This window comes from Meleagris gallopavo, chromosome 5 (assembly GCF_000146605.3).
Source record: "Meleagris gallopavo isolate NT-WF06-2002-E0010 breed Aviagen turkey brand Nicholas breeding stock chromosome 5, Turkey_5.1, whole genome shotgun sequence".
NCBI classification, from domain to species: Eukaryota; Metazoa; Chordata; class Aves; order Galliformes; family Phasianidae; genus Meleagris; species Meleagris gallopavo.
The window spans coordinates 38,530,443-38,541,564 of record NC_015015.2 but is presented as its reverse complement, the minus strand read 5'-3'; the positions used below and the strand labels follow the sequence as shown (position 1 = coordinate 38,541,564).

The 11,122-nt window shown below is 45.1% G+C and overlaps 1 protein-coding gene across 7 annotated transcripts in view; it reads right to left on the bottom strand.

The window, feature by feature from the left end:
* Nucleotides 1-2,366: 2,366 nt before the first annotated feature.
* Nucleotides 2,367-11,122, bottom strand: part of ADCK1 (aarF domain containing kinase 1) — a 78,173-nt gene continuing 69,417 nt past the window's right edge. For all 7 annotated transcript variants that reach the window (XM_019615781.2, XM_019615779.2, XM_019615782.2 and 4 more), the window contains 4 exons: nucleotides 8,072-8,221; nucleotides 7,634-7,831; nucleotides 4,066-4,259; nucleotides 2,367-3,538 (listed from right to left, as the gene is read on the bottom strand). In XM_019615781.2, coding sequence (XP_019471326.1) covers nucleotides 3,370-3,538; nucleotides 4,066-4,259; nucleotides 7,634-7,831; nucleotides 8,072-8,221 — 711 coding nt within the window. In that variant the 3' untranslated portion in view covers nucleotides 2,367-3,369. The remainder of the gene's footprint in view (nucleotides 3,539-4,065; nucleotides 4,260-7,633; nucleotides 7,832-8,071; nucleotides 8,222-11,122) is intronic.

Below are 11,122 nucleotides of genomic sequence, written 5' to 3'. Positions count from 1 at the left end.
AGGGTGTTTTTTTTTTGCCTTCTCAGCACATCTGAGAGCACTGAGAGCTATTAGGAAGGGAGACATTAGCAAGCTATAATGCAGTATTTCATACCATGGGAGCAGAAAGTGGCACATTAGTTTTGCATCTCCGGCCTCAGCTCAACCACCGCAGTTTTCTGTCCTGAGAAAGAGTTTGTGCATTCAGGAGCCTGCTTTAAAGCAAATGCTCAATGCCTGCACCAAGCAGAGAGCACTGTGAAATTTCAGCTCACAGCTAAACCCAGGCAGAGTGTCAACTGCAAGCAGAACAGTAGAGACTGCATTTGCTGGCGGTGAGAACACCAATAAATTCAGGTTGGAAGAAGAAGCCAAGTGCACAGAGCTGATGCACAGTTGGGATGGGGAGGTGTCTTTTCAAAACCCTTTTAACAGACTCACCTTTGAGAGCATTCAGCAAAAAGACAAGGCAAAAATGTTAAAGGGTCAAACGCTGGGTGTCGGCTTGTTCTTTCCTCAGGCAAACTCTCTCAAAAAATTGATTGACTGTGGGAAGGGTGAGAGCTGAGCAAAACTGACTGAGGAGTCCCACTGCTAATTCTGCTGCACAGAGCCTCCCGGCAGAAACTAATGTCAATAGACAAAGCTCTTTCAAATATATCCTGCTGTCTGACTGCTGCATGCTGCCAAAAATGAGTCTGAGGGGCTGATGACTCCCTTCCACTTTTAGAACTCGCACCTTCCTCAAGCAGCATTGCTAGCAGTTGTGTGGCTGGGTTTTGGTGGGATGAAAGAACAGGCTTGGCTGGGAGCAGACTGTGGTTCAGTAATCCGTGCAGATATCAGCTGCAGGATCCTCAGGAAATGAGGGATATGACTAGGATCCCACTGAGGGATGAGCCTTCACAGATCTTTGAGATCCAAACAGTGCTCTGGTCAGTATATGCAGACAGGGCTAAGCAACAGTTTTTGCAGAGGCGGCTAAAAGAAGGGGCTGCACAGTGGGTGACCAATCATTAGAGGGTCTCCTGAACTTCACTGAGTGCACTTGATCAGATTTTTGAGCATAGCTCTGCTTGTGAAGAGAATGAGACAGGCATACCCCCCCCCAGTGGCCAGGCTACCAGCTTTAACTGCCCAAGAAAGGTACTGATTCAGCAAGACTGCTCACATGAGCAGTTTACTCACATCCAGACTGCAGGATCAATACGTTGGGATTCCTGTGACTCTGTGTTGACTCAGGAGTCTCGTCATTGCAGTCACCTCCACTCTATTCCCTGATGCTATTACACAATCCAGAAGCAGGGAGAATCTCTGACCCGTCACAGCAAAGGTAGGGGACAAGCTTTGTGAGGACATTTGGCCTTAGTTTGCTTTCTGTTTTTGCGCTTAGCAAAGATGGGAAGGCACATCACTCCTGCTTGTCCCCATTATAGGGAAGGCTCAGGCAATTCACTGCATAGGAGACTAAAATCCCACATTCAGTAATTCTCCATCAACAACTCTGCCAGTCACACACCACTTCACAGCCCTGAGCCAGCTGGCTGTGCACACACAGCACACACATGCAGTCACTGTCATAAGCCACATTTCCACAGTCACTAACGCAATATGTCCAAGTGCACACGCAGTCAGGTACCTTTTGTGAATAAATCCCTTCCCTCTTCTGCACAGCCAATAAAAGAGTCAGTTCATTGAGGACTCACACAGGTACTTACCCACACTTCTGCCCCATGCTTCCCTTCACACGCGAGTGGACATACTGCAAGATGATGTTTCACAACTGTGCAAACTGGGAAGCTGTATGCAGATGGGAGAACTACATGCCTTTTTTGTGCCTTACTCTCAGGCACAGCCTTAATGATTCAACGAACCTCAGCTGAACCTGAACAAGCTTGGTGGCGGCGAAGGAACATTCCCATTCAATGTTTGCTACTCAGCATGGAGCCCCTTTTTCACCAAGAGAGCTGATGAAATAGCTGAAATGACCTCAGCAGCCACCTCGATCTTGCTGGCTAGTGGAATCTTCACAAACAGCAGGATCATCTCCTAGGATCAGCAAGAGATACCACTGGGCAAGACTTCTTGGTAACCATCCCATAGCTGCAGTGAGAGTCATCAGACCTGTCACTTGCACCACCGAGCAAGTGGCAGGTTTTCATCTGAGGCAAGAACAGTGAAATGTCACCGGCAGTGACAAGGCAAAATGCTCAATGCGCAGCATGGGGATGGTGACGTCTCACAGATGTGCTGCAGCACACTTCTGCAGACAGGGAAGAGGTAGGCATGGCATGGATTTGGCTGGCCAGTAGTGGCGTGCCTTACCAGGGGGATGGTACCCACTCCTCCACTACATCCCAACACACCCGATGCAAAAGCAGAGGATCTGCATGTGGAACAAACTTCTTGAGCAGAGGAAGGACCAAGATGGCATTTCACTCACCTTGCAGTTAACAAGCACTGCCTTACATCACTCACTCCCCTGGAAACAGGTCTGAGGTTAGAGGTCACAAAAATCACCCTCAGTACAGAGCTTGGCATCCTTCCTACAAATGTCTTTGATGCAACACATTTATTTTGCTGTGCGGCAGCATCTGTACAGCACACATACATTACCAGCAGTTTCAGAGCCCTGAGTTGTCCTTCCTCTTGCCTTCCCTGATTTTTGAAAAAAAGGTAGGACCACTGTCTCCTTCTTCATTCCAACTGCAAGGAAACAGGACTGAAAACGTCCAAAACCCACACAGGCACTTGCTGACAATACAAGAACCTCAGGAACCAGGGTTCCAGTCCACTGTTCTCACCATTACGGTACTCTAGTACTGGAAATAGAAGTCATAACGCCAGCTCTCCACAAGGTCTCACTTCTCTCTGAGAAACTCTCTGAACATTTGAGCAGAAGTTAGACTACGGAGACTCTGCAATAGCTAAAATAAATCATATTGGAATTTAAAGGGATGGACCCTCTCTTTTCAAAGGTCAAATAAATGTTTCGGGGTATTCTAGGCAGGGCAGTGATTCTTTTAAATTTTGTAAGATTGTTTAAGAAAGAGCCTAGAAAAGTCTTTTGCTTCCAGTGCAGTACCACTGGAATGTCTGGAATTTCCCCAGCTCAAATGGGGAGAGAAAATACTATGCCTTTCCTGACACAGTATACCACACCTTCCTTTCTTAAACTATAAAGCAGCAGAACCCTCATACCTACTTCACCTCTTGCTGCCACAGAGAAAGCTAGTGTTGTAACAAGCAAGGACAGTGCAGCATGTAACAAGGAGCAAGACCCAAGAATAGGCCACAGAACAGCAGAAACAGTCATAAATGCAAATATGCCATGGAGAGTAGAAGTGGAATGGCGGGAACACTTGAGCCTCTTCCATGAGTTCATGTCAGTTATGTGGAATGGTGCATCCGGCTCAGGAAAGCAATGACCCAGTTCCCCAGACAAGACCCTTTCAGCCACAGAAAGAGTTCATACAAGTCGATCTGCCATAGGCTCAGTGCTTCTGTGAGTGAGATGTGGACCCTCCTGTAAAGCGAGTGACTTTTGCTCCTCTGATACCTAGAATGAGAGAAACAGCTGTATTAGATCCAGCAGGACACAGCCCAATAAGAAGATGGCCTATCCTACAATTTCCTTCTGTACAACCAACCCCCTTCCCAGGGGAGTGGACTGTCCCACACCTGGATAGTCACCAGCTGTCAGGTCTCCTGGGAGTACGGATTTTCTCCAAACAGAAGTTCCTGAGGAATTGGGGTCTCCTTTTCTGGTACAAATCTGGCAGAAGAGACAGCCTGCTCTTGCGTGAGCCTAGTTCCCTTTGCACTGCATACAGCGAGCCCAAGGCCACGGCATCTTCCCCCTCCATGCCCAGCTTTACTTCAACAGGGACAGGGGTGTACCCCTGTAGCCTTCACTGGCTGCACATTCATAGCACTCCAGCAATCCTGACACACTGCTTGCTCACATATTTGCTATGAGACTGGTCCCTTGGTCTGCTGGCCCTGGGATTCCCCTTGGCCCTCAGAGAGCAGCATATCTGTAGGCTGATCTGTGTCTGAGCTCTGATGTCTGGAGAACAGACTTACGTGGACACAGCTCTGATGCAGCAGCGAGACATGTTGAGGAAGGAACTGGCACTGGCCCGTGTATGCAGAGCTGACTCAATTCCCCTTAACAAGTCATTGGTCTTCAGTAGCAGCAGCATCTGGCGGGGGACATTGTTGAGGAGCTGGGTGATCTGGGGTAGGTAAGCAGCAGCATTGGACCGGATCTCCACATCCTGCATTCAGCCAGGTCATGTCAGGGAGAAAGGACAGAAAAGCTGAGAGTGCATGGAAAACTCATGTCCAGACACAGCTGAGATTTGGAAGGAGGAGACAGCGTTTTACCAGACCCTGACTCTAGGCCAGGTACTAAAGAGCAAAAACAACCAGGCTGGTCCATGTCACATGTGTTCTGCTGTCCCGTGAAACTGAAGGCTTTGTGATTTACTGGTAAAGCTATTTCCAAGGCCTAGTTTAGTCCTTGTTTTCAACACAACTGAGTGAAGCTGAAAAAGCATTATGCATACCCTCACGTTAACCCAAAATATCATAACACTGTCATCTGTAGGACCCTTAGTCTGACAGACCTGTATTTTGCCTTGCAGCAGCCACGATCAGACATTGAAAGAAGTATAAAAATCAAGGCACAGAGAGATCTTTCCTTTTCATCAGCTCTCCAGCTTACAAATACACTAATCAAGATAAGATCTCTACCAAGGATGGCACAGCTCAGCAATTACTGACAGGCTTGAACCATGTAAGATGGCTTCTATAGTAGCACATAAAACAGTCAGCCCTCTGCCTCAGGCCTGCTTCTTCTTACATCTAACAGTTCCACCATCACTCCAGTAAATGTAGGACAGGATAGTAGATCTGATTCCATATATACTGTGCTCTTACCTCTTCCTACAAAGGTCGTGACATGAATTGGTAAAACCCCCAAAAAAGTCCCTGAAACACCTGAAATAGCCAGAATCCAACAGGACAGATGTAGAGGGTAGTAAATGACTTCTTAAAGAGAGAGACAGTCCTTTGTAAGGAAGGGAAAGGATTGCTATAAAACATTTTCTCCTGTGGAATGACAGATGGTGTGTATGCACTTCATGATACGAGATCTCATACTCAACTTTGCAAACTTTAGACTCAAAACAGAGGAAAAAGCCCACACAAAAGCAGTATGCAGGCCATGATGGTCATAGGTGTACCTAACTCAAGCACCACCATGGTTGCTTTGGCGTTGACAAATAAATTATAAATGATGTTCTGGCTCTATCACTGACCAAACACACAAAGCTTCAGCAAGAAGATGCTCAGTTCTCCTAAATGTTAAATGTTTCATTCCACTGTTTGTTGGCAGAAAATTCTCTGCTGATATTCATTATCCTTGCCAGCACCACAGAAGAGGGTACTTTATCTTCTACAAAGAGATTTTGTTTTCTCTTTCTTTTCTTTTTATTTTTAGCTCCAGCTGTTTGTACACATCACAAAGCAGCCACATGATCTGTCATCAGAACTGCCATTTTCTGTCAGGAGTGAAGCCTGTGCATGGAGGAAGAAATGAGCTGTGCCAGAGGACCTGAGAAAAGCCCCTTGGCTGCAATCACAGAGACAGCTGCGGGATGCAGCAAAACACATTCATAAAACTGATGAGATAGGGCTAGCAGCCACCCTGAGCAGTCTGCTGCCCGCCTTGGCTTTAGGCATGAACATCTACACCTATAGCAATCCTCACACGTTTGCCCAGCCTGCCCTTAAAACTCTCCAGTGATGTGACCAGATCACTGCACCAAGTATCTCACTACCCCTTCCATTAGATCTGGCTTTTCTCATATTCTTACCCAAATCTTCTTAACTGAATTTTATGCCCATTACTTCCTCTCCTGTTTGCAGCAGTCTTTAACAGACTGAAATCACACACACAAATTTTCAGCCTGCACTTCTCTAGATTGCTTCTGCCCTGACTTACCTCCTGAGTTAGATCTGCTTGACCACCAGTCCTCATAGCTTCCCACTAGCCTCTCTCAAGTTTCATCAAACCTTCCACCAGAGGCAGTGCCCCAGGGTGGACATAGCACTGCAGCTAAGATTTTGTATCAGGAGTGTCTCACAGAACATTCTCCTGTCAATCCACCTTCATGCATCCTCTCACAAGCCCCTAGCTGATGGCACCTGCCTACCAGAGCCTCTTGGCTTTCCCTGCTGATACAATCTTCCAAATTCACCTCTAAACTAAGGGCAAACAGCAGCTCATTTCCTAATGCCACAGTAAATCTGCTCAGCTCCCCATTATCTGCTACGGGATTATCTAGTTTCAGCATTAATTGTGTCATGTAGGCAGAAGCAACAGAGCTGGCTCCATACAAGCAATCCAGTTCTGACAAAGTTCGTTAGTCCACCAAGGCACCATGCAGCCATGATTATATCTCTAGCATAATTTACATAAGCCGGTTTAGGATAAACATTGCTTACTAACTCAGATTCAACACTGGCCTTAAAGTATTGGCCCTGTAGTCAGTAATGTTTTGGTTCACTTTAGTGCCTCTACATTTTTTTTTCTGGAGCTATCAGCTTCAGAACTCAACAGACCAAGCACAGATCTGCTAAACAGTCATTAAATCATTTCTAATACGCACAAAATTAACTTAGGTAGGAAGCAATCAAGTTACCAGGGGTGCTCTTTTACCCAAGGTATCTGGCCTATTCACTACTGTGCATAACAGCAAACTAGTAGAGCAAATTCAGCCACATCCATCAAAATGAAATGCCAACCCAAAGGAATTTCCAGAAGAGAATTTAATAGAACAATATTTTAATGCTACTTAAATTATTTTCATCCTATCTACAACAAATGTGTGCAGATCAGAACAAACCATAGAATACAACATTTTTCTCCCTACTGACACTGAAATCACACCAGTATATGCTCATCTCTAAAAGAAGCACAGCTGGCAGGGGCTGCTACTATTCTTAAGGCACTGTGTGCATGTAACGAGCGCTAGGAGGTGTGAGAAGGATCCCAGCATGTGCAGATAGGAAAGGGAGGGAGAACGTAAGTCGCAATTTCCTAGATTTGTAGTGATTGAGTTGACAGAACCTGCAGTTAAGCAACCTTGACTTCAAGTTAATAGGTTTTCTGATTGGGAGGTAATTTCCAAGGGTTTTTAGGAGTTTGTATCAGTGCTTATAGTCATTTACATGAATAGTGATAATGCATTACCCTTCTCATGTCTTCTTCCCACTAAGCCTTTATGTCTCCTCTGCCTCATCCTATCCTCCTTGCTGGTTGCCTGCACAGCTGCATTAAACACTTCTTTTTAAGAAAAGGCTGATTTGTCTTCCCAGAACTGGTGAACACTAACCCATTAAAATATTATACAAAATTTAAGCAGCCCATGACAAGTGAAACTGGGAAATTAAGTTCAGCCACTATAAAACACAGTGCAGAAAAATTCCTCACTTTTTCTAGCTTAGCTGTCAATGCAGAATTTGCCGTGGAGCTGCCAAGGGTTGTCCAATATCATGTGGTATCAGCAGTGAAAGCGGTTAAAAGAAGGGAAGATATCCAAGAAGAAGGAAGGACTCCCAGTATGGAAGAGCCCATGAGTCCTACCTCGCTGGCTGAGAGTGGTGACTGGTCAATTCCCCTGTTGACAGACTCCCAGGACCTGGCAGTGAGCATGCAGGCAAAGAGAGGGTACAAATCTCCTGCCCCAAGCCGCCGACTGTACTTCTGCACCCTCTTCATGTCAGCCTTGATAAGGGCCTGCCAAAGGCGGCAGTAGTCCATGCGGAATGACTCGCTCAGCACCTGAGAAGAAAGACATGACCCCTCAGAAGTCCACAAAGAAGGAAGGAGAAGGAAAACTGCATCCCCTAGCTGTGTCTTATCCCCCATGCCAGAGTCAGGAAGTTTCCTTGGAGAGTTACAGGAAAAATAGGAGAAATTAATTCATACAGGCTTCCAAGTGCAACAGCACAGCTAGTTATGATCTTCCAGCCTAATATTCAAGGGAGCCTGCAGAAACCTGGAAGCCTCCCAGTTACATACCTGGTAGAGCCCATGGTCCAGGAGAATAATGTAGGCCTTGCCAGAGTCTGGGCACTTCTTCACCAGCACATTGCCTGGGTGTGGGTCACAGTGGACAAAGCCATTCACAAAGATCATTTCACTGTAGAGTTTCCCCAGGTTGCGAGAGATCTGTGAGGAAACAGGAGCTGGTCACACAGTGCCACCCAGAGCAGGGTGCCTGCTAGGGACAGGAGTAGTCCCTATATGTCTCTGCAGGACCAAAAGGTTGGCACAAGTCCTTATGCTGCCATCAACTGCCAAGTGATTAAGGGTGTTTAGGGAAGGATCCACACAAGAAGCAACATGAAGATGTTTGTGGAGTCAGGAATTATTTTAGAACGTTTGCCTGGCATAAAAAAAGAAAAAAACATCTATGAATAGTATGAATAGGGTTTCTGCAAAGGAGGAGGAAAATGAGATGGAAGATATAGGCAGATAAACATCAACAATGAAAGCATGGTTGAAGCTGCTGAGATGGATTGTAGGAAGATTCATGTTTCCACCCACAGATGACAGCAGGAGCCAAAAGTGAATGAGTGTGAGGAGATTCAGCCTGTCCATCTGCTTACTAGAGCAAATGTGGGTTTCCTCTGCCTTTCCTCCATCACACCATTCCCCACTTTCCCTCTTCCTTTCCTCTGTCCCGTGCTAATCTGATTTACGATGTCTGTGAAGATGAAGCAGCACAAGAAAGCTGTTTAAATCATCCTTTCATTGCTGTGTACCTCCATGCCAGTGTTCCTCATCGCCCAGAGATGTTATTCAAGTTAACAAAACCTCCTAGGCGCAAACAAACAATACCAGGGCCTCAGATCAATCCCTCACCATGGTCACACAGAAGCCTCTCAACCCTGACATTCCACTGCCAGGCCTCCGTGCCACCAGAAAGTGGCATAATGCTCCACAACAGATTGCTGACCAAGCAATTAAAAGACAATCATTATAAATGCCACCAGACACACAGTATAAGCAGCATACAAACAGCTGTCTCCATGAGCAGAGCTAATGTTATACTAACAACAGTCTGTTCTACAGAATGCTTTGCAGCAGGCAAGGTCTTGTTTTACCACCTACAATACATGGCAGCCTCTGAGAGGAGCACAGTGATTTCCTCTTTAGGTAGCCATAGAACAATGCCACACTGTTGCATCAGGACAAAGTATGCGAAGCTCCACACCACAGCCTGAAAGAGAAACTGGAAGACCACCAGCCACCAAGCTAAAACACCTTCCTTACGACGAATGCTCTCAAAACTACAAATGATAAGGAAGAATAAGAACTGTTTCTGCAGCACACCAGCTGTGGAACAAGGAGAGATAGCCCTCCACACCTCAGGTGAGAGCTGGAGCCATTACAGAATCATGGCGAATGCTGCCCTCACACCAAATCAGACAACCAGGTGGTATATCACAGTCACTCAGTTCCTTATTTCCACATAGGTATTGCCATAAGTTCTGACGGAGGGGAAAAATGTTTCCTTCTGAATTACCAGCACAGATCACTGAAGCAATGAAGGATAGTAGAAGAGAGACATGGACATGTGAAATATTGACATCCTGGAAAGGGACGCAAACAGACTGGAAACAGTTCAACATAAGGCCACCAAAATGAAAAGACTGGAGCTCCTCTCTTGTGTTCAGATTGAAATGAAGAGGCTCGGAGGCATCTTATCAATGTCTGTAAATGCCTGAAGGGAAGGTACGAAGAAGATGGAGCTAGGCTCTTTTCAGTGGCATTCAGTGCCAACAAAAGAGGCAATGGGCACAAACTGAAATATGGGGGATTCCATCTAGAGATGAGGAAGCACTTTGTTACTTGTGTGGCGCGTAAGCACTGGCACAGGCTCCCAGAGTAGTTCCACAGTCTCCTCCTTAGAGATCTTCAGAAGCCACCTGGACACAGTGCTGGACAGCTTGCTCTGGGCATCCCTACTTGAGCAGCAGTTGGATCAGATGGACCCAGAGGTCCCTGACTGCCTCAACCATTCTGTGAATTTGTTAAGAAACCCTTATAAGTCTCCTTTATCAATTTACTTTAGTACAGGTACTCAGACATCTTTGAAAAGCTAAGCAGAACTTGCTAACAGTTCAAGGATGTGCCAGTCTTGAGCCAGTCATTCATTCACACAGTCTCGCAGGAACCTGCATACTCGGACATCATGACTGCTTAAAGATGCAGTAAAAATGTCCTCTCTTAAGTCACCATTAGCAGACAGGTTAAATATCTGGGGTCATAGCCTTTTGCAACCCATAAAACACCACAAAGAAGCTCGGGGACCCCACCTTAAGGTGAATTTAAGCATGGGTCACCCTTCAGGGATCACAGCCCTCCTAATACTGAATAATAAGTGAAGACAAACTTCTCTTCCTCCTCCCTTCTCTGCCATACTTACATTTACTTCTTCCCTATAGTACAGCCTTGAATATTTATAGTAATTAATCCACTGAAAATAAACTCTCACTTCTTCTAGAGAGAGGAAAGCACTCCGTAGAATTTAGTCATATAAAATAGTCTTTAATTTTGAAAAAAATAAAAATAAAAAATAGAGTAAGCGATGGAGAAGCCCATTAAAGTATTTCAGTGCATTTTTGTTTGCTGACATACCTCCAAAATTGAAGAAAAATTAATTTGACAATTAATTTTTTTAATGTTTTTTTAATAACAAAACATCAATACTTTTGAATTCTGAACAAAAAGGAAGTCCATATTTCTAGAGTTTAGAGTGCAAAATGTGAATAGTGATCTGTCGTTATAGCTCAGGCAAAAAGAATTCATATTTACAGAAAACTAAGAAATAACTGCAACCCCTTTGCATACATTAATTGCAATACAGCCCCTTAAGTTTTCAAAGTTACATATGCAATATATGACCTCTGATACAAACATTTCATATGCCCAACTCTCTAAGACTAAGAGCTTCATTTTCTGTAGATATTTATCTAATGCACACTTGCTGAAGGACCGAAACACAGATATTCTGATTCTTAGACTTAGTACAAAAATACTTTCACTAACCATTCTGAGTGAAAA